This window comes from Aythya fuligula, chromosome 18 (assembly GCF_009819795.1).
Source record: "Aythya fuligula isolate bAytFul2 chromosome 18, bAytFul2.pri, whole genome shotgun sequence".
Classification (NCBI taxonomy): domain Eukaryota; kingdom Metazoa; phylum Chordata; class Aves; order Anseriformes; family Anatidae; genus Aythya; species Aythya fuligula.
This window is the reverse complement of record NC_045576.1, coordinates 3,638,121-3,660,734: the sequence shown is the minus strand read 5'-3', so window position 1 is coordinate 3,660,734 and position 22,614 is coordinate 3,638,121. Positions and strand designations below refer to the sequence as shown.

General features: G+C 43.7%; 2 protein-coding genes across 2 annotated transcripts; one reads left to right on the top strand and one right to left on the bottom strand.

The window, feature by feature from the left end:
- Positions 1-10,853, top strand: JPT1 (Jupiter microtubule associated homolog 1). The gene is made up of 5 exons (XM_032199666.1): positions 1-177; positions 2,625-2,767; positions 3,368-3,465; positions 5,459-5,486; positions 9,858-10,853. Exons 1-5 carry the CDS (start codon positions 122-124, stop codon positions 10,004-10,006), a joined length of 474 nt encoding a protein of 157 aa, XP_032055557.1. The 5' UTR covers positions 1-121; the 3' UTR covers positions 10,007-10,853.
- A 4,795-nt stretch (positions 10,854-15,648) lies between these two features.
- Positions 15,649-18,056, bottom strand: ARMC7 (armadillo repeat containing 7). Its single transcript, XM_032199630.1, has 3 exons — positions 17,816-18,056; positions 17,566-17,709; positions 15,649-16,648 (listed from the first exon to the last, which is right to left on the bottom strand). The coding sequence occupies exons 1-3, from the start codon at positions 17,880-17,882 to the stop codon at positions 16,311-16,313; spliced, it is 549 nt and encodes a 182-aa protein (XP_032055521.1). The 5' UTR covers positions 17,883-18,056; the 3' UTR covers positions 15,649-16,310.
- Positions 18,057-22,614: the final 4,558 nt, after the last annotated feature.

The window sequence follows — 22,614 nt, the reverse complement described above, 5'->3', positions numbered from 1 at the left end:
GGCAGCAGCAGCGGCAGGGTCCGAGGGGGGAAGGGGCGCGCTCCGTTCCTGGGACCGTCACCTCCCGCCGGCCTCCTGACGGAGCCCTCTCCCCTGCCACCACCTCCTCCCGCCCGCCGCCATGACCACCACCACCACCTTCTCGGGCATGGACCCCAGCGGCAGGAACAGCTCCAGGTCCGCTGGGGGAGCAGGGCTCGGCGGCGGCCCTGGGGACCGTTAGGGAGCCGTTAGGGGACCGTTAGGGCGGCGGGGGCCGGGGCTCCCCCGTCCCGTTAGAGCCTCGAGGGGAGGGGGGGGGGAAGCGGCTGAAGGGAGGGGGGCGTTGGGCACCCACCGGGGGTGAACGGGGGAATTGAGGGGGTCCCGGCGACTACGGGGGGAGTCCGAGGAGGGTACCGGGGGGTCAGGCCGCGTCCTGCCGTGTCTGCCCGGTGTGTAGGGGGCTGTGTGGGGCCGGGGGCGGGGGGAGCTCCCACCCCCACACCCACCCCGGGCCTCCCGCCTGCCTCAGCCGCCTCCTAACAAAGAAGGGAGGCGACTCCCTCCGCGCTGCGCAGCCACAGCCGGGGGAGGGGGCGAGGGAAGGGGAGGGGGGCACCGCGCCCCGTTCCCCCTCCCCGTTTCCCCCCCGTCTCCCCTTTTTCTCCCCGGCCCCTCGGTGGGGGCAGCCCCGGGGGTTTCCTGAGGCTGGGCGCGGCCGGGGGCGGGCGCCATTGTCTTGTTCTGGGGCCCCCCCACCTCGTGCACCCCCCGCTGAGAGATTTGGGTGCCCCCCCCCTCCCACCCCAGGGCGGCTGCTCGGGCTGGGAGACCCTCGGGGTCGGGGAGGGGGACCCAAAGCCCTGCCCCGGCTCCCACCCCACAGCCGAGGGGAGCTGGGTGGGGAGCGGGGAGGCAGCACCGCCGTGGAAGAAGCCGTGGCCCTGCTCGGAACAAAGAAAACTTGCCAAGTCCGGCTGGAAGGGAAGGGATGCAGGGCACTTGGGCAGGCGTGCAGGGTGCCGGTGGATGCTGCAGCAGCGAGGGCAGGCTCGCCTTCAGCACCGAGCCTTGGCGGCTGCCTTTTCTGTAAGGTTTATGGCCTGACAAAGCAGATGCTTCCTGTTCGCTTCTAGCTTTTTTTTTTCTTTGGGGTGGAGGAAAAAAAAAAAAAAAAAGAAAAACGTCTTGACAAGTGCTTCCTGGACGTGGATGAATTTTCAGTGCACATCCGTGGGTATCAGGTGCAATTTTAAGAACACTTCATTGCCTGAAGTGTGAGTTGTAGCTGTGATGAAGCAAGTTAAAGCATCTTAGGGTCGAGAGAAGCTTCTAATAAAATCTGTCAACCTTTTGTCTTGTATTGGCAAAAGTGATTGCTTCTCTTAAGCAGCTTGAGTGATTTGCCTTTTAGCTTCAATTGCCTTTTCTGTTACTTTCATTAAGACCTTCTGTGGAAACTGCCATGCTGCTAAGAGAATACTGGTTTCACTGCTGTGGTAAAATGAGGTGATGTAAGATGAGGGGATGAGCCCTCTTTTTGAACAATCTGTTCTTCAAATTATTAAGTGTAACAGATGCAACCAAGAAAATACATACACAGGGACATTTCCTCTGGGGAAAAAAGGTAACGAAGTGATTCAAGACCATTATACTATATCCCTTAATTCAGAAAGGAGAAGCAGCAAATCACAAAAGTGTTCTTGGATTCATAAAGCATATTACACAATAGTGGGATCCTCCCATTAGCTCCTGAGCATTATTAATTATATATTTGGAAAGGAATTTTGTAACAAAAAGCAGTTAGCTAGTTTAGTAACGCTAAATATTCACGTCCAACACCTTTGTGATTTTTTTCTTGCCATTGTCTTGAGTACTCTAGGCTGGAGAAGTGTTTTTGTATTGCACCTCAATTAAACTATTAGAAAAGAAGAGGGAGTATGCACCTTCCCTGGCTTGTTCTGCTCTTCCTTTGAGGGCACTGCGTGTCTTGAAAGCACATTTCTCTTGGTGTGCTCAAATCTCTTTAAGCTCAGTCCAGTAGCACGCTGCAGGCCTAAGGGTTTTTCTGATGAAACAAATCCAGATAGAGGCCATAGCCCAGTCATCAGTGATGCAACCAGCACTTTGACTCATGTGCCAAACTTTAGTCTTTGCTGTGCTGCCAATTTGAAGATTAATTGCCTTCATAGGGTTCTCTAAAAAAAAGCTGGATTCTGGTGTGCCTGTATAATTATATATATATTTAATTTGGTCGGACACTGAAGACTGGTGGCAGCTCTTGTTGACACCAAGTGAAGCAAGGACACAAGTAGGATACAGGAGTATTTTGTTTTGCTTTTGATAAATGTCACCAAAGAAGAGCAGTGGCGATGTAGTATTTTGCCTGAATGCTGGCAAGCAATTTAGCTTTATAGGTTGAGTTATGCACTGAAGACGTAACAGTGGCATTTATTAAGAGCCAGTGCATAACACAGTTATCTCACGTAGTTCCCATTTGGGCAGAATGTAGCCCATGCAACTGCCCATTACAAGAGCCAACAATGATCTTTTAGCTTATTAGTCGTGTTTTACATGTTAGAGTGCTGCTCAGTAATGCAGATTATAAAGACCCAAGGTTGTAAAGTTGAATCTCTCTGCAGAGTGCTGCGCCCTCCTGGTGGCGGGTCCAACTTTTCTCTGGGTTTTGACGAACCAAAAGAACAACCCGTGCGAAGGAACAAAATGGCATCCAGCATCTTTGGAACTCCTGAAGAAAATCCACCTTCCTGGGCTAAATCATCGGGTAAGAATGTCGTGCTTTGTTCCTAGTTCTGCTGACATGCATTAATCCATTCTTGGTATTGGCCTGGAGCTGCTGGTGTCCGTGTGTGGAAACCTGAATTAACCTCCTATTTGGTAGTTTGGGGCTAGAAATGATGTCTACTTGCATGGGAATTTTTCTTTTTTGAATTAGTTTCAAACTCTTTTTCAAAATTACCTTTTATTGTATGTCTTGGACATAGGTGTTGCAAGCAGATAGCTAAGAGGAATGTATTTTGGATGTGATATCTCCAGATTAATCATGTTACAATAGGGTGAACTTCTTTCTTAGTATGTGGATGACCGCTGATCTTGATTAATCAGAGGAAGTTTAGCTTTGTGTTGTGCTTGCAGCTGGGGTTAAGCTTCCATTTCTGCAGAGCATTTCCAGTAGGGCTGGCCTTGGGACCCTGCACGAGATGCAGCCATACAATTGTAATTTGTGAGTCACTATGTAAAGACTCAGGACAAACCTCAGGGTGGTAAAGCTGTCATTTACAAAAGAAGAGCACCACATCGGTTTTCATCTGCTTTCCCAGTAAGTTAATCTTGCAACCTGATTGGAATCAATCTCTGCTTCTAGGGACTAAGCCAGGTGAAATCAGAGAAGACAGTGAATCCTCTGGACCACAAAGAAGAAACTCAACTGATGCTAACTATGGAGACTTTGTAGATCCAAAGGTCAGTACATGAACTACAAAGAGCCTGATAAGGGGACACTTTGCTCTCTGTATGTGATTGCTTTATCAGTGATAGTTGCTCAGTTGAAATGGTTGCAGAATTCAAAGTCTTATTCTCAAACCTGTTGTTGCCCTGAAGGTTCTCTATTCTGTAGGATAGTCTTACAGTGTGCTGGTGGAGGCTTGGATTTTTCTCAAAGGAGTGCTTTCTAGAGCCCTTAACTCTTCTTATTGATGGACAGTAATGAAGCGGTGTGAGATCTCACTTTAGCATTAATTGTTTTAATTATTTTTAACAGATTGTACAAACAATAGTTACCTACATTGAACTGTGTGGATTTATTGACTTACAAGGGACTTGGTTTCATATCACATCATCACGCCCCTCAGTGGCATGAATGCTTGTTTTATTTCTGTTACTCTCTTCAGTAATACTATCAGAAGTGTTATTTTCTATGTAAACTACTTGATAGCAATATGGAGCATAATTTATAGTGTTAACATGGCTTTTGATTGATATATGATTATAGTTAATAGCAAAAACAGGACAAAAAGTAATAATTCCTCTGAACGTAAGGAAAAAAAGTGAAACCTGGAACAGACTGCACTTGCAAAACCAAATTTCATAGGTGAAAAAAAATAAACCTCTTGAGCTTTAGACATAAGCCTAAACCTAAAGAGAGGTTTTCCAGAACAGAATTTTGTAGGTAAATCACCACTTAAATCTTGTATAGATACCTTTTGGGTATAACCTTATGGGTTATAAAAAGCAAGTTTTATTTTGATAACTGGCATCAATCATCAGTTTAACCCATTTTGTTATTAATAGCTTCAGTGAGCCACGGAATTGTTCATTGTTGCATAAAATATCTTGTTCCAATTTAGCAAATACAAGATTAAATTTATAGCTGCTACCACAGAAAACAAAAGTAAACTCTTTAGTCTAATTCTATTTTCTACTTAATTGTATTAAATACTCTGTCTTGTGGTTCTCAGCTTTGCAAACAGGATTCTTGTGATGCAGAATACTTTAATTTTGTGCAGTGATTAAAGCTACAAACAGCAGAAGCTAATGTACTATAGCCCAGTCTGAGATTTAAGGGGATGTATTTGCATGCATTGCTGTGTACTAATACCCTAACGACTGCGGGCTCACTGTGTAATTAACAATGTTAAGTCTATGGAAGTAGATAAAACCTCATGCCGTTGAGAAGCCTTTGCTGCTGGAGGACTTTCTGTATCTTTGTGTTGTTACAGTCTGAACCCAATGAGTATGAAAAGAATGTTTAGCTGTTTGTGTAATGAAGGAAACTTTATCTGTAAAAAAACTTCTTGATGTTTCACAAAAAAAAAAAGTTAAATATCCTGGATGGAACAAATATTCTTGACCTTGCTAACAGATACATGTTTGGTGTTGGAAAGATTTGCTTAGAAGAAAGGAGGGAACACCAAAATATTTCTAATTGCTTTGAGTATGATTTTCTTGTCGTTACTGCTTGGCAATTGCAATGATCTGGTTACTGTCAGTTCTGCCTGATGAAGGATGCTGTATTTAATAGTGCTGTAAGACACCTGCATCCTTCACAGTGTGGGAGCAACAAGTGTACCATATGTTATAGGTCATCAAGATTACTTCAGTACTATCTGTCTGTTTAAATTTTTAAAAGTATGACAGGTAAATAAGCATTTGATTAAAACTTAAATTAGTCACTGTGTGAGAACTAGTGCTTACAAACCCATCATATTAATCTGCATAAATATGTATCTAGAACCAGCCATGCTACTCTGATACCTGCTTCCTCTGCTCTCCTATCTGCCTGTTCTTGCTCTAAAAGTTCTTCATTGGGTCTGTCAGAGTGTGTCGTTGGGCAGAGCAGCACGCTTGACCAGCTTTGTCTGGCCGCAGCATGGAGTATTGAGTACCCTTTTGATGGAGGTAGGGGGAAAATACTTTTTGGAGTATGAGATATAACGTGTTCCTCTCTCTCTTCTAGGGAGGAGATGGTGGTGGTGAAACTTCTGGTGAGTAACGCCTTCAGGCTCTTCCAGTAGAACAGTTTGTACTTACTCTCCGTTGAAATAGAAGAGGTCATGGGATATACAAATGGTTTCTCTCAAGACAGACAGCTTGGGGTTCTCCCTGGAATCCATCAAATCAATATCATGACCTCATTACTTCAGTGGAAGTTGGTAAGAGTGGATATGGAATGCAGTGGCAGAATGCCTCTGTTTAGTCATCAGGTTAGAGACAAGAACAGTCCTGTTCGTTTATTTTGCCAGCAGCAGCTGGTGTCGAGATTTGTTTAAGTACTAGAAGGCAAGGTGGGTACCTTCTTGCAAAGACTTAAGTCATTGAAAGACTATAATTCTGTTTTTAGGAGTTTACAATTAAATAGTACAGTCAGCTTCATAGATTTTAGTTCAGCAGTTTACCTCTTTCCATAGTGTTTTTCCACACAGCAAACACTTGATGCACAGAAATAAGCAGGAACAGCTACTGCATCTGAAAGCATCTGCATTAACTAGCTTTTAAGTTCCTGTTGCTTTTTTAAATGCTAATTTTTGCCAAGGAAGTGCATATGCGTACTGAGCCCTTCATGTAAACAGAGGAACTTCCCCTTGCAGCATACATTTTACCTTGAAGGTTTTTTTTTGTTTGTGTTTTTTGCTCTGAGGGTGGAAATCTCTCCTTTTTAAGATTTACCTTAAGAATAGCTACTTCCTGATGTGAGGAATGTGCGTGTTGACCAAGTAGTTTACGTGTTACTTCTAACACCTAAGAGCTGTGGAAGATGGCTACGGCTATTAGCAGTTCCATATCCTGAGCAGACTTCTGCTGGGAGGGTGAGAGGTTTTCCAGAGTGCTTATTAACTACCTCTAAGTGGTATCTCTGGCCAAAATAAGTCTTTCTCCTCCGGCAACATCACTGCTTCTAATAAAACTATAAAGGCTGCTTTAGTCTGTCTTCCCCTTGTCTGTCTGATCTTAATTAGCACCCTAGTGGGCATTTAGAGTTTGTGCCTTAGGTAGGAGAATGTGGTTTGATAACAGAATTGCCCTGGTCTGAGGGCTCTGCTCCTTCTCCTGGTACTTGCTTAAAGCAGCTTACTCTGGGGTTAGAAGACAGCCTGCAAGGAGTGATGAGGCAAGAAGAGGTGGCATTGGAGGCAGCAGAAATACAGCTGCCTGGGTTAGCAACACCTGACTGAAACTTTGAGTACAGACTGATATTCCTGACTCTTACAAGTTCCCACTTTCACAGGTCTAATATTTGTTGGCCTTTGGTTTCCAGAAGGTGACAATAAAGGAAGCCTTTATCAAGCACTGAGTATATCTATGCTGGGAAGTGGTTTCCCAAATAACTAAATAAGCAATCTGTTATTGGACAGTAGCACCAAGGTAGTGTTCCTAACTGGAGTTGTCTGCTGTTGACTAAAAATTAAATGTTTGAAGACACACGGCAAAATAAAATGGAGGGCATGTTTGGCTCTTCAACTTCCACTGGAGGTACTTGGGAAAGGAGTAGGAAGTTAATGGTTCCTGGAGGTGGTGTATGTGGCAGACACCTGAGAATCTAGATGCATTGCTAAATTAATCTCTCCCTTTGATAGATTTGGGTATCTTAGCTTAATGGAGCACAGAGTCCTGTTGAGCTGGCTGTTTCACTCCACCACTTGATATTCCCGCTGTGTGAGATGGCAGGCATTGGATGGTGAACATCCCACTTGTTACACATGTCATTTTGCACTTGACGTTGCATAGCTGTCTCCTGGGTTTGAAATGGGATGAATATGCCTCTAAATAAAAGCTGTCGGTTTATAAATTCACAGCATAACTAGATTTTTAATAGGCTCCCATCATTAAAAGTTTCCTCTTGTGCATTTGGAAATGATTTTCTCTATGTAACTGATGTTAAAACCCCATGTAGGTGTCAGGTGGGATGTGCATTTTTATTAATCATGTCTGTCTAGGGGAAGAAGAGTTGTTCCTTTTGCAGAAGTGTTCATGCTTCCTGTTTGGAATCTGTAGTTCCTTTTTGTGCATCAAGGGTTCCAATAGTTTGCAGTGTACTCATTAGCAAACTGACTGAGAGGTTACATCCTTTCTGATAAGGGAAAAACTTCAATATTTGATCTGATCCTGTTGCCTTTTACCACTTCAGTTTCTAGGTTAGCAAACTGTGCTATACCTTGATTATGTGGGAAGAACTCCTGTGTGTCAGCTGGCTAAATGAGTCTCTAACATGCTATGGAAACTTCCTCAAATGCTCCTGTGATAGTAATTCATGTTTCTTCTGTGATTGGGTTAGTGCTGTGTAGCTGATGAATGTGACTAGCTAAGGGGAACTAGACAGTGCTTAATTGACTGTCACCAGTGACTGCCTTTCCATGATGCACTGGAAGGTGAAGTCTGGCGTTCGGTAGACAGATTATCATGGCGAGTACTTCACAGTGCTTGGGCTGTCTGCTTGAAGCACAGACAATGAAGCATTCAGTGCTGCCCGAGCAGCAGGCATGGCCACAGTTGTTCTCAGCTTGCTGAGTAAGCAGGCAGTGGTATGCTTGAGCTGCAGAAGCTTCAAGCTTAAAACTTAGTATTCAAACTATTTTGTTCAGATATGCCCGTGGGTTAATGAATGCAGCAGAGGATCTATACTGTAAATTATCTGGCTGCATGGAGGTTATGCTAAGCTGCTAGGGTTCTTTGTTATAAGGTTCTTTGAGTGGGTTTTCTGCATTTCTGATAAAATCCTGCATCAAAAGTTATTTTAAAAAAATAACTTCAAAAACAACAGTAAATTGCCACAGTATTGGATTAAAGCATCTCCTGTGGATTAGAAAATAGCTAAATAATAGGAGGCAAACAGTAGGGTTTAGTGATTGCTTTTCAGGTTGGAAAAATGAGCCATGGGAAGTGGTGTTGGGACTGGACTAGTTTTATTCAGTGTCTTCATCCATGACCTGGAAAAGGTAATGAACAGTGAAGTCTCCAATTTTGTTGGTGATAGCTAAGCTCTTTCAATGTGCTGATGGTGAGAAAAATCTTATGGTTAGAAGGACTCAACAAAGTGGGCAGATTAAAAGGTCTTTGCGTGAGTAAGTAGGAAAAAATAGTAACTTAAACCACCTAGGAAAATACCATGCCAGTCCCATGTTTGGCTGTGTGCAGCAGTTAACTCTCAAGATCTGCCTTGTGTTTAACTACTGAAAATTCTTTGAAATGTTTGGAGGAAGGCAACAAATTGTTGCATGTCATCTGGAAGAGAACTGGAAAGAAGATGGCGTTTTGCTTCTCTAAGTAACAGTATGCCTGCATCTTGCGTTGTGTGTGCAGTCCCTGAAGTGTGAAGACCAGATGGTTGTAGTGGGGGTAAAGAAAAGGGGCAGAGGAAGGCAGCAGAAAAGATCAAGGAGGTTGAGCATCTGCCTTGCGAGGGGACTTCTTGAAAAGAAGGCTGGGAGAGAGGGAACATAATTAAGATGAGCAAAATCATGATGGTACCGGTTAAGATGAATGTGCAGATGTTTCCCAACTCCTCCAAAAAGAGAGTTAGTGTTGATTAGATGAAACTAAGATCTGCTAAAAGCAGATGAAATACATATTCACAGACCTGGCCATGCACCCACACCCCCAAGCATCAGAAGGCATCGTGGAGCTGATTTAGGCTTTTGGATCATAACTGATTGTATTAATTTATAAAAAGAAATATGAGGTACTAATGATCTTGCTGTCCTTAGCTACTTCATTGACAATTAATTAATATATCAGTTATTTGCTAGAGTATCTAAAGTGCTTCCTGTGAAGAATTCCTCCTGTGTCCTGTCTTCACTTGTGGTTGTTCCGAAGTATTTAAAGCAGATGACGCTGTCATGTGCTTTCCAGGGAATGTAAGGCTCGAGCCTACCCATGCATGGATATTCCCCAGTCTCTTCTGTGTGAAGCCTCAGAAGTGTGTGTCAGACACTCTTCCCTCTAAATACCAGTTATGAAATTGGGAATGTAGTTTGAATCTGAGCTCTTGCTTCCCAGCACTGATGCTTTTGTTTCCAGCAACTGCTCAGATTGAGTTGAAATTGTTAGGGTGGTTGCACACTGACTGTGTACATGACTTAATTGTAGCTGCTTGTCATAAAAAATAATTCTGTGGTCCCCTAATAGTAGCTGAGTGACTGTGACTCTTGAATGCCTGAAACTGAACTGTAAGGCATCAGAGTTCTGAAAAATAGTTCAGGCAGCTGAAAGTCTGTCATGCCAGCAGATTACAGCAGCACTCTCTGAGTGTGTTTGTAAGCCTGGAGAAAACTTTGTGGGGCTGATCTTCTGTCTAAGCCAGAGAAACCTCTGGCTTTCATTATCTACATCAAATACCTTAAAAGCTTCTTTTCTTTTAGAAAACACTGAGGCTGATGTAGAAGCTGCCCCAGGTCAGAATGAAGAAAAATCCCTGCCTGCTGCACCTGTTCCTAGCCCAGTAGCACCAGCACCTGCACCGTCCAGGAGAAATCCACCTGGTGGCAAGTCCAGCCTAGTCCTTGGTTAAACCTTTCCTTTCTTTCCTGACTGTTTTGAACTCGTGTCTGTTTCTTTTCCCCCATGCTTGTGAACTGCACAACTTGAGCCTGACTGTACATCTCGAATTTCTTTCATTAAAAGAAGCACTTTATGTACTCCATCCTTTTTTGAGATCAAGTTTTGTTGTTTTTGTTGTGTTTTTTTTTTTTTTTTCCACTTCTGTCCTGTGTTTCCCCCAGATCTACTGGAAGTGACATGAGTGTTTTCTAGTGATAGACTTGAGGGAAAGCTTTATGAAGTATAGTAATGTAATTCAAAGGAGAGTAGATTGGTTCTAAATGTGCTTAGCGGGTTTTTGTACTGAGATTTTTAGAACCCCTTAGCTTTACAAAGGGTCTAGAGTCCTGGTTAAAGAGGCCAGCAAACAATCAGTAAGTGTGGTCCCTTCCTCCACGTGTGAGTTCGGGGGATCTAAAAGAATTCATTGTCTGCATGTGGTAAATGCCTTGAGCCCTGCTGTGCCATTTAAAGTGGTTAGTGTACACCATGCTGCCTTTAACAAAATAAAACAAAATAATCTTGGTACTAGACTACTACGAAGCAGGGTATGTGCCAAATAGAGGGCTAATGACCAGAGCCGCCTGGCCTGATGCTAGGAGGGGATTTATTCAGACCTTAATCAGTGAAGGTGGAGTGGATCGTATAAATAAATAAAAATTACAGGGCATTTTTTTTTTACAACTGACTCAATGCTGTGCATGATCATGCTGGTGCTTGACCATGAGGTGAAAATCTCATCCTTTAAAGTGTGTGTTGTAATTTCACGAAGCTGGACTGTTGCTTAAAGTAAATAATATAGAAATTTTGAAGCAGTGTTTCCTGTGTGGGTTTTATTTCATGGGTTTGGCTCCATGTTGCTCTCAGCAGACCTGCCTTACTCCGACATAGGTGGGATGGAGCAGAAGAGGTGAGTTTTCATACACCTGACCCTGGGGTACCATCACATGCCATCGTCCCGTTGAAGAAAGTGTCTGACTTCTCTTTGGTTTTACCTTCTAGAACAGAGAAGCATGCCCTATGGCTCGATACATGTAATCTGCTTTACCGGAAATATTTCCTTCTCAAGAAAATAGAGGAAACGAAAGTTTCTCGTCACAAAAATAAATCAGATCCTCACCAAAAAGGGGGTGTAAGGGAGACCAAGTGATCACGTGCTCTGCCGTCCTGGAGGGTATCTGCTGTGTGATAAGCCGCAGCACGGGGTTTTGTACAGAACTATGTGTGCAGGAGGGACTGTGCCTTTTTCACCCTCCCCCATCCTGGAAGAACAGGATCTAAAAATACCCCAGCTTTCCAAGTCAGTTTTGGAGAAGCCCTGGCCTTACATGTTTAGAGCAAATCCAGTTTTATAGGTTAGTGTGCTCTTCCTCTCCTACAGCTGGGGGTGTTCTTCCCTACAGCTGTTATGAAATGCTGTCTGGCTGCTGGGTACATGTAAATCATGCCTACCTGTTTCCTGGCCTAGGAGGAGGAAAATGATAAATTTCCATTTCCTTTGCAAGCTCCACAGCCAGAGGAACGTCTGAATTCTCCTTTACAGTTTCTGAGACTGGGCAAGTTGCCTTTCCACCTGCCTTGATCAGAGCATTGCAGCCGCAGCTGAGATTCACTACAAGGGTGCAGGACACACACAACAAGGCAGCTGCTCGCTATCCTTGCTGATCAGTTTTGTTTCTCACCATTGGCATAAGCCCAATTAGCGGTTCACTCACCTGTGCTCCCACCTGGGTTCTGGGTGGGGGGATTCATGCCTGCAAACCCCATCTCCCCCCGCTGCCTGCACTCGCCCTGTGGGCCCAGCTTAGGCACGTTTGAGCTGCTGGGGGCCACCCTGTGCTGGTGGCACATGGATGGCATCCTGGCTGACTTCGTGGGCGCAGTGCTGCGGGACTTCTGCAGTGAGTCGTGCCTGGAGCTGGTGGAGCAGCAGGACTTCGTGCCGGAGCAGTACGACGGGCTGCAGCTTGGGGTGAGTGGTGGGGTGCTGCGGGCAGGGGGAACACACAACTGGGGCTCCCCTGCTCGTAGGAGCTCCGTGGAGAGTTCTTTGATGCTAGCAGCCTTAATTAGAGTGGTAAGAGGCTTCTTCCAGGGAGATGCCAGCCTTTTCAGGGAGGTGTGTGTGAGAATGAGGGATTCTGGCGTAAAAATAACTGGGGGTGAAGTTTTTCGCAGAGCTGTGCTCACAGACTGCTCTGCAGCAACGGTGGTAACGTCCCTGCAGCTCCCTGAGCACTCTGAAGCATTAATGTAGCTCTTTAGCAGGCCAAAAAGTACAGATATTATATATGGGCCTTGTATGGTTAATAAAGCCCCATTTCTACATCGTTCCCTCTGCATGCTCTGAGGAGCAAAGCGCACGGTAGGGAAGTGATCTGGAAAAAAACGTAAAAGGCTTGCGGTGCACCCTATATCTGTGCAAATTGCTGCTGTTTTTAGCTTCCATTATGTTTGCTAATGACTGAATGAATAGCAGAGTTATTTGCAAGGCAAAATTATAAATACTATGAATCCAGGCTCCTGCTGCCTTCCTGTTACCACAGGACAACTGGGACTCTTCAAAAAGGCAGATGGGTGCTGATCCAGGCCGTGCCATGTACTTTCTGTGAGAAGTTCGTTCTTAACTTTTAAGATCCTGCACTGAGCATGTAATTTATTTATTTATTTCTAAGGAGTGACAACTCCCATGCATTTCCTTCCTAGTTCCATAGCTAGGTGCAGGCATCTGCAGCAATGTGACAAACCGGAGTGCTGGGTCTGGGCAGTGTTTTCACAGGCTCCAAATGACCAAGCTCTGATCCATGGCTGCTGATGCTTGAAACTTCTGGAACTAGTAAATGTGGGCAATAGACATTGTTTTCTTTCTTGCTTTATATGAACAGACACAACTTATTGCTTAAGTGAGTATGTTTAGGTATATAATATATATATATATATGTGCCTTTTATGAGACTCACTTAGGTGTACTGGGACAAGAAAAAAATATAAGTAATTTAAGGGATTGTGATCATGTGAATGTTTCATTCGGTTCTATTTCTGACACTTTTATTTCCTAATTTGGTTCACACTCATCCTGTTTGTTCCCAGACCTTTCATGTGTCAATGAAATAACCAGATAAGTGGCTTGAGTCCCACGCAGATCAGCAGGGGCAGAAAGTTCTTATCTTGCTGTTCATTGTTAGTTGGGCTTCACAAGGAAATTAGGTCTATGTATTCCCATCCATCTCCCTCTTCAGTAACCTCTGGATGTCTGGTTTAGGTGCATTTGGCAGAACAATAATTTAGCAAAGAATTTAGCGAAGATTTGAAGTTCCTAGAAGTGTTATGTAAATAACAGCTGGTTAAAGATACTGACCTTGTTAGTTCTGCACAGGCACTGGGAGCCTGCGGGGCCACGTGTCTGTGCAGGGAAACAGAATCCAGACTGGGATCAGCTGCACACTGAGCTCGTTGTGACAGGTGTCTACGAGGGCTATCCAGGAACATCAGAGGTGTTAAGATACCCTCGTGTCTGGGGGTTGGAAGCACTGATAATGATTTATGCAGTGCCCTCAGTGTTGTTTGTGCTTTGTGGGAGCTTATCAGCTGTCTCTTGAAACTCAATCCATTACTTGTTAAACTGTTTGTTTTTTTCTTTTGTTTTTGATCATAAATTGATCATTAATTTCACACTGTAAATCCTTTGCCTTTTTATTTAGAAAGCATTTTGTTCAAGACTTTCTTTACGGTGCGTGCCTGAACCAAGCACTTAGAGGTGTGCAGCCATTTCGTTGTCAGGGATTTATCTCTCACGTGTTATGGATGTAAAACATGTCCCCAGACAGTGTCAGAAAATGATTCAACATCTCCAGCAGTGGGAAGAATTTCTAGAATTACTGTAAGTATTGAAAATGGGAAAGCTTGGGCACAGATACAAGTCTCCCAGCTTTGTGTCCAAGTTGTTATCTCACTAATGGAAGTCACCAGAAGTCACTCGCCTGGGCAGGTGTTCCTGAGAGTTTTTGGAGCTTACTCTGAAGTCAGAAAATTAGATTAAATGAATCCTTGGGCTGATCTAACGTGGTAGCTCTCATACTTACCACTTCCTAAGGCAAACTCATGGGACAGTGGCTTGACTAGGCTTCGGAGAATTGGCAGATAGTTCTTCCACAAAGCAGAGCAAGGGTGGGATGAGAATGAGGAAGAAATTTTTTTCTTACTTTTGCTGTTTGGTGTGTTGTTTGTTTTTGAGAAATGTCTTCTGGTTCTCAGAGTCATCAAATCAATTTTCTTTCTTCTCCTAGCAAAGCCTGACTTTTTTTTTTTTTTTTTCTGATATGGAAAGTTGCCAGTTTCTGTTGTCTTGCTCTAGGATAAAAGAGCTTTCAGACACAAGCTTTTCAGACACTGATTCTGTAATCAAATCTCCTTGGGAAGAACTCCAAGGAATTGTTGCTGAGATCAGTGAAGCCTTGTGTGGAAGTAAAGACCTGGGTAGGTCTGATTGCAGTGTCTTCACCCAGACTCCTTAACCTCTTCTGATTTGCATGTGAATTCCAGCAGTGCTTCCAACTCTGTCTGCTGTTTTACCAGGATTTGTAAATGTTGACAGCTGAGTGAGCACCATCATTTGAGAGATTTCTTTAATGCTGAGTACTCATCGCTGCTTAATTGAAAAGGTTTTTTTTTCGTGTTCATATTCCACTGGTGATAGAACAGGGACATCATCAGCTGGACTATAAAAGCCATCTTGTACAATTGCTAAGCAGAGGTTGCCAGCCTGCCTTTGAAGAATACTTACAAGAACTAAGCTTTCCGCACTGTTTGTTGGCATGGGAATGTAAGGCTTTAATGTCTGTGGAAAAATGCTAGCTTGACAATGCTGAAGTTCTTCGTATGACCCTAGGAAAGGTAAGATTTGCATGTCTTAGAGTAGAAGAGATACTGGAAGCTTAACCTCTCACAAGAATTTCTTATCTGTGCATTTAAAAATTGAAAGCAAATGCAGGCAGTAATGCAAAAACAGAGTGCTGGTCAGTCCCACGACCAGGGTAACACCCAGGTCAGCAGCTGGCAGGGAAACCCAGCCCCAGGAAGCAGGATACTGACCAGGGCAGGGGTGCTACTGGGGCAAAACGCTTGTAAAATGAAGTGAGCTGCTCTCATCAGACATCCCGAGTCCTCCCCGTGTGTCTGGAAGCTTTTCCTGCATTCAGCTGATCTCTTCAGAGTCGTTCCTGACATTTGCTATTGAAGAGATACTATATGACAAGCAGGTGTTTTTTTTCTTGTTTGTTTGCTTGTTTGTTTGTTTTTGTGCTTTTAAGCTCACTCCTGTGTGTTTTGTACTGACTGGGAGCAGAGAGGGAAAAATAGGAAATAAAGCTCTGGAACTTGCACAGATGCAGGGTTGTTGTCTTTGTCATCTGTCACTGTCATCAACAACCAAACCCTGTATTTGTGTTTAACCACCCTGGCTTTTGGGTTGCCTTTTGCTTGGTTGGCTGACAATGAAAGGAGACCAGGCTGGCTTCGATCTCTGGACCATGTGTGTTAGTGAGTGGGTGAAGGCTGGACTGCAAATGCTGTAGAGAAATATTTATGAGTTGATACAAAACTGTTTACACAGCATTTAAGTTAATGTTTTATTAAGAGAAGGTTTTACAAACAGCTGTTCTTGTGAGCCAAAGTGCCATGAGCCTTTTTTCAATCTTCACCTTTCTCACCAGTGGTAATGAAAGAAATATAACTTTCCCCTTCCCAATTTATGGGATAGCTGCAACCTGTTCTGTGTAGTAACTTAACCTATGGCATGATGATAGGATGGCACATTCAGTACCAAAGTGATGTAATAAAATTGCAAATTGCTTGGGCAGAGAAACATCTTTCTTCTGCAGGAAGAATGAAGTTCACGTGACGTTTCAAAGTCATTTGAGTTGACAATGAAGGGGAGAACTGCAGCAAAACCAGCCAAGAACTGGAGGGGATGTAAGCCCAATAACCCAAACAGAAAAATATAATTGCTAGGAAGGATTATTTGTGCAAGCTGCACTTGGCAACCTGCTGTCCAACAGCCACAACCTGTTTTATTTTAAATATTTGCTTGCAGTTTATGCTTGGCTTGTTGTAGTGCTACATTGTCCTCTTTATTAAATACTACAATCCAGCACTAGTCTGACCAATTTCCCAGTCCTTTGTTCCCACCATGCTCTTGACCTGCTGAGCAGAAAGTGGAGACATGGGAAAACAGAGGGAGGTCTCCCCATTAAAAGCTCCCAAATGCTCTGATGTCTTCAGTCCTTAGGAAGAGGAATCCCTACTGCTGTGTGTTTGCTTAGGTTCTGAGCCTCTTCCACTTGCAGAGGTGTGCAGTAATCCTCCAGAAAGACAGTTGCCAGATTGCTTAGCCTTCTGCTGGCTGAGAGGGAGAAGCGTAGCATGCACTCCACCACTGGGAGAGCTGTGGTCTGCTGGCGGGACTGTGGCGTTGTCAGGTACATCAGCGTTGTGACTGCTGACATGACGGTCTCCTCATTGGAACTGGAGAGGCAATTTATTATGGGCTCTACCCCATTGGCCTCCAAGATATAGTCTTTGTTAGTTTTATCTAGGCACAGGTTACAAAGACCACCTGAAACAGCAAAGGACAGTGTCAGACACAGGCAAGACAAGTATTTTTTGCACACTTATCAGGATGCACTCTGCTCTCTGCTCCCCCCGCCTTACTTTATCCTATTTAAATAACTGGACACCTTATTCAGGAATAAAGGGCAATAGACTGAACGTATTCCATAGGTTTATATTTATTGATACTAATACTGTTTGATCCTGCCCAGTTAGATACTTGCACTGGGTTGTCCTTGGATGGCCGCTCTATCTTCTCTCCCTTCTGTAAGGCAGTACACAAAGATATTTTTCCTGAACAGCTCTAAATCTCAGGAATTGTAAGATGTTATTAATTATCTTACATAATCTCTTTGTTTTTTTCCCCAACCTAGAGTGGTAATAGAAATTATTTCCTTAAATTCAGTTGAATACAGGTGCTGATTTCTAAAGTGCTGATCAATATTTTGCTGATCCATCTTTTCTAATACAAAAATATGCATCCAAGTTTTCTGTAAGATTTGGTTGGAAAACTTTTAGCTGCTTCCTGGTCTGTTTTCTTTATTCTTCTTGGAGATTTTCCACCAGAGCACTCCTCCCCCTGTATGTCATTAGAGGGCACTGTACTGCTGTCAGCTAGTTTTCTCTCAGTCTTAAAAAAGAATCCTTTCCAGAAAGCATTTTTTTTAAGCACAGCAGATATATTAAAATGAAGGAGACACACTGCCCTTAAAGTCATTCCTGATCCTTCCTTCCTCTCACCCCATTCCACTCACTTTGCACTAACCAAGGGCTTGCCAGCACGCAGCACAGATAATTGTCATTTGCCTTCTTGAACCCGGGGTGAGCGGCTGCTGAACGGAGGCACTGGGACGAGCATCCCAGCTCCTGTCGTCCCCTACCCCAGTGGGTTGTTTTATCAGTGTACTCGGGTGCAGTTCTTACCAATAGCGAACTCCACAAGGGTCTCGTTGTCTTCAGTCAGCATATCAAGGAAAAGATCCAGGACCTGAAGCTGCCGGAGGTACTCGTAGTTCTTGGGGTCGTAGGCAAAGTTGGCGAGGTTGGCCAGCACCTGCTCCTTGGCCTCTGCAAGGGAGAAGCATCGTGTGAAGGAGGGGAACAGTGCCAGAGGCACCTGCCACGTGCGACACGAAGAGTAGCAAGCAACGGAGCTCAAACTTTTAAACGTTACCTGAGCTGTCCGTCACCTGGAACTCGGTGACGAGGGCCTGCAGGTACTCCAGCCTCCCCAGCTCCATCCCGCTGCTCCCCAACGAGGTCGGGGGCAGAGAGCCCGGTGCTTTGCTCTCCCCTTCCTTGTCAGCAGGCGGGTACCGGACAGGGCCTGGCCACACACGGGAAAGAGCCGGGACGGCCCTGGGGCAGGGGACGAGGCCTCGCCGCGCCCAACGGAGCCCGGCCGGGGGCCTCCACAGGAGGGGTGAGCGGGAAGGGCGCGGCCGCCATTTTGTGGGCGTCGCTCTCCTCAAGCGGCGGCCGCGGCTCCTCCTCCGCGGCCGGGTTGGGGGTGTCTGGGCTGGAAAGCGATGGGACCGTGTTACTTGTTATTGATAACTGCAAATAAATAAAGCCTGTTACTGATAACTTCACGTAAATAAACTCGAGTCTGGGTATTTCACTTTGTATTTGGCGAAAATTGGGGTTTTTAAGCACTTCCCGTGCACGGTAAGATAAACTACCTGGAAGGAGCTACTTAAAACGGCAGCAGGTAATTCCTCCCCGGCTGTACAACGTCCTGGTCTAAACACAGAGCAATTAGCTGATTCTGAAGAAAGGCAGTTCTAATGAAACCACCATTATGTGCACCACAAGTGGACTCAAATGTGGTTCACTTTGTGGAAATCCCTAAGTGAAGGTACATAAACATCGTGCACTGGGGGTAGGCTCAGCAGAAGTTTGCCCTGATTTTATTGAGGCAATTAAATGACTACAGGTTCTTTTGTAGATAAGGTAGGGAACAGTCTGTGAGCAGATGTTTTTGGTATTATCTCGAGTACTTGATTTTCTTAGAGAGGAAATTGAACGTGGTCTGATCTACCAAATATATGGCACCAGTGACAAGCATGCTGGGCTGATAATCGCTCCTACCACACAGCTGGGTGTAGTAAACTGCCCACAGCCACATTAAATAGAAGGAGGAGGAAAGAAGCTGCACTGCATACAGTAATGCTTTTAGCATTGTAATGGCGTGGGAAGAAAGGGAATGGGGAAGTCACGGTATTTATTTCCACTTTGTATAAAAGTTTAGGCTAGGCTAGCACCTTCAACTTATAATTCCTATGCATTGGTTCACATACGTGTATGTATATGAAAACGAGCAATGATGGTGCTGCAAACGACTTCCATGTTAGAATGTTAGCATATTAGCACATCTCTTTTAATGTAGGTATTTGTAAGTGTTGACATACTTTAAGCCACATCTGTCATTGCTAATGTGTACTGGCGTGTGACTAATGTGAGAAAGCAGAAGAGAAAGCAAAGGCAAACAAGCTAACCCAATACAAAGGAAAAGTGGTTAAGGATACTGGGATTGACTAATAAGGACTGAAAACCGGAGCATTTAAAGAGGAAAAAAGCAATAGCGTCTGCTCACAAATACTGTATTTGTGGTCAGTCAGTACACTTTTGCAGGCATAAAACCAGTGGAAACTTTGTCCTCCTCTGAACTGGTTGCAGCAGTGTTTAGAAACAGCTTGTACCTGTGCTGGCTGGATTTCAGGTGATGCATCTCTGAAAACTGTACTCTCCAGGTCACGCTATTCAGTGTGTGGCAAGAAGTAACCAGGGGGAGAGGAAAACTCGTGCTTGGCTTTCTGGGAACTATTTGCTCTGTTCCTCCTAACCTTCGTCTTGTTTTGAGTTTAACCAAAGCTGGTTAAGAAATATGAGGAACATTTTGCATTTAATTTGATGTGGTGCAGCTGCCTCCTGGAGGAGAGTTTGACAACATTCCCTGGGTCTTGTGGTCCTCAGAGGTTTTCTGTAAGAGTTGCAGGCTGTGCTAGCACTGCTTATATGGCGAGCTTTGTTACAGGCTGTGTGCTTGTCTGTGCGCTGGCTTGCTGCAGGGAGTTTGTCCTGATCATCCAGAAAGATCACTTGGCAGGAGGTACGTAGCCGTCTTACTCAGACTGTTTACTCAGGTGATACCTGCTATATTGTTTAATAGTCTGAATGCTCTGACTACTTGCTGTTTGCCAGAATAGTTAGCACAGAATGGGCTGTTATGTCTGGGATAGTCAAAGATCCAAGGCCTAGTCTAGTGACAGTGGTGTACTTTGATAGCACACCCACCACAGTTAGAATTTGATCAATTTTCATGTCTAGTAGGTATGTTTCTTTTCTCACAATTACTAACTAGGCCTGTAAACAGCACGCCAAATTCTTCATTTAAGTGATTTTGCACTTCTGAGGTGTTTTAAGGTTTGTAAGGTTACCATGACTCTTCTCCTTTTTTTTTTTTTTAATTAAACTTTTCCAAGAATCACATTGGCAGAGTATCTAAGGCTTATAAGGGTCACAATCTTGTAATATTTTAGTGTGAACTTCCTGGTGAATGTTTCATAGCACTAAGGAAAGGTGCTTGGTGCAAAAAAATGCTTAGATTGCAAGGTTAATGATACTTTTAACAACAAAGGGAGCAGGAAAGGATATGAGGGAACTGGGTAAGGTTTATTTATACCTGGCTAATTTTTCTTGCTCTGCTCATTCTCATAGGTTTGTAACCAGGCTGAGGTACTAGCATTTGTCTGTCATTAAGTCTGGGGTTATTTTGTTATCTGAAGGTTATTTAAAAAAAAACAACCAAACAAAAAAACACCTGCTTCAGGGGTGGTGGTAATTAGGCTGTGGTTGCCTTGCGTAATGGGAAAACCTTAAACTAATGGAAGGAATTCTTATTGCTTTATTTTTCTTCTGGGCCTCAAGATTCTTAAGGAGTGAGTATTAATGTTCTGAGGGGGAATATTTGTTATACTGTAGCATGTTCAGTATGCGTGGCCCCTTCAATTATGCATTACAAAGCTGCTCAAGGCATCTGAGAGCTCAGGTTGAAAAGAGAGGTAGAAGAGGAGGAAGCAGGGAACTATTTTGTCTGTTATGGCAGCTCAGTCATCTTATTTACTTGTGGAAGCACAGCCGTAAGTGTTAACCTGTTCTTTGTCCAAGATTTGTTTCTAACCCGTGGATTGCAGATTACTACTAACGAGTACATGTAAAGTAACCATTGGATATAAAGAACTCTAACTTTCTGTCCTTAATTGCCTTGCACTACTGTGTACAGCTAGGGGAATAGTCAAAACTGAGATTTCTTTGCCATAGTGCAGGAGGTGCACACATCTCTGTGTGGCAGCTTCAGGCGGTGAGTACCTTTATTTATCCTGTATCTTGCAAACATGCGTTAGACAATTCATTTACTTGCTTATGGGCTGACTAGGGCTAAAGCATTGCAGATAGAGCAGCACCTCTGCACAGGAGATGCATTCTATTACTCCTTCGACTAATCTTTGTTTTTCTGGGATAGATTCTGATCTTGCCTGTTTTGCCCAGGAAATTTGTAGCAGTGGGAGGATTGGGGGCAATATCGTGCCATATTTCTGGCAGAGTACAGAAAGGGAATATAAAAGGGTGAACAGAATTTCAGATTTAAGAATTACATCAAGAAAATAATATCAATCTGCTCAGCTGCCTAGCTGTTTCATTTGCAATAGCTAGAAGAGGTTTGAGACTTCATCCTTCTACATTGGTTTATTTTGATGAGGATGCTTCTGAACTGTGGAAGGAGGAACCATTCTGAAGGGCTGTAAATAATAGCTGAGAAACCATTAGTCTTAGAAAGCCTTGGAATCAATTTTCCAGTGGCTTCACGTGTTGGTTTTCATTTATTTATTTATTTTGGGGTTTGCTTTTCTGGGGAGCCCACAGTTCTAATGAAAAGTGGTTTTGTTGCCAAGACTTTGATACAACAGTTCTCAAGATTAAGTGTTAAAGTTGAATTAGAAGCTGCTGGTTCAGCTGTTCAGTTGAAAGGTGTTATTTCTTTCATTTCACTGACATCGTATGATTTTATCTTTTGGAGGTTCTATTATGTTGAGTAATCTTCAGCTCCAGTACTTTGTGAGATATCTGTTTAGATCAGGAGAGATATGAAATATAAACAGTTTGCAATTTGAACTCATTCTGAGGGAGTTCAGCAGCTGATGCAACTCTTGTGTCAGTGCTTACAAGTGTAACTCCCAGGAAGGTGGCAGGAAAAGCCACTTACAGTCAAAAGACTGCATGGATATGAAAGTTAACACTGGCTTTTCTTAGTATATTTTTCCACATTGCTTTCTTTTTGACATGTAAGTTATACTTGTGCAAACTTCTCTGTGCTGAGAATGCTGGTATACATAAGTCTACGAGTCTAAAGGCATTTACACAAGGATTTGGCCCTATATAAGGATAAGGATGCATACATTCGTTCTCTGGTCTACTACCACCTTTTATGTCGTGCTCTTCACCTGTACCCTTAAAAAAAAAAAAAAAGCCATGAATCCCCAGTTGTGATACATCAGGAAGCACTAGAAATACCACTAGTTATGCAAGGCACTCTCTGTAAGGTTTGGGTCTTTGTTTTTGATGCTCTGGAGTTGACCATTTGAGGCTTTGAAAATGCCTTTGGCATGAAGAACTCATATATACCTCATAAGGAGAAAAATATTTGATCTTCCTAGAGACTTGCCTGAGTTCTGTGACCCATATGGCAGCCTCCATATAATATTTTGAGATGTGAGAAATGGCATTCTTCCAAATGAAAGTGTTTGTTTCCTCCCCCCACAATGTGAGAGGCTACCAGGAAAGTTCATACAGACCTGCACCAAATTTTTACGTTCAGGCTAGGCATGTAATTACTCTGTGAAAGAACTACCATTGTGCATAGCCATCAATATGTATTTTCCTGTGCTAAAGCTGAAATGTGTACGTGAAATA

What these genes read in the sequence shown, in the direction of transcription:
- JPT1 (XM_032199666.1), top strand. Translation starts at nt 122, where the DNA reads ATGACCACCACCACCACCTTCTCGGGCATGGACCCCAGCGGCAGGAAC. An exon ending in TTCCTGGGCTAAATCATCGG is followed by an intron (nt 2,768 to 3,367) that starts GTAAGAATGTCG and finishes CTCTGCTTCTAG; the next exon opens with GGACTAAGCCAGGTGAAATC. An exon ending in TGGTGGTGGTGAAACTTCTG is followed by an intron (nt 5,487 to 9,857) that starts GTGAGTAACGCC and finishes CTTTTCTTTTAG; the next exon opens with AAAACACTGAGGCTGATGTA.
- ARMC7 (XM_032199630.1), bottom strand. Translation starts at nt 17,882, where the DNA reads ATGGAGCTGGGGAGGCTGGAGTACCTGCAGGCCCTCGTCACCGAGTTC. An exon ending in CCAGGTGACGGACAGCTCAG is followed by an intron (nt 17,710 to 17,815) that starts GTAACGTTTAAA and finishes TCTCCCTTGCAG; the next exon opens with AGGCCAAGGAGCAGGTGCTG. An exon ending in CCTTGTGGAGTTCGCTATTG is followed by an intron (nt 16,649 to 17,565) that starts GTAAGAACTGCA and finishes TTGCTGTTTCAG; the next exon opens with GTGGTCTTTGTAACCTGTGC.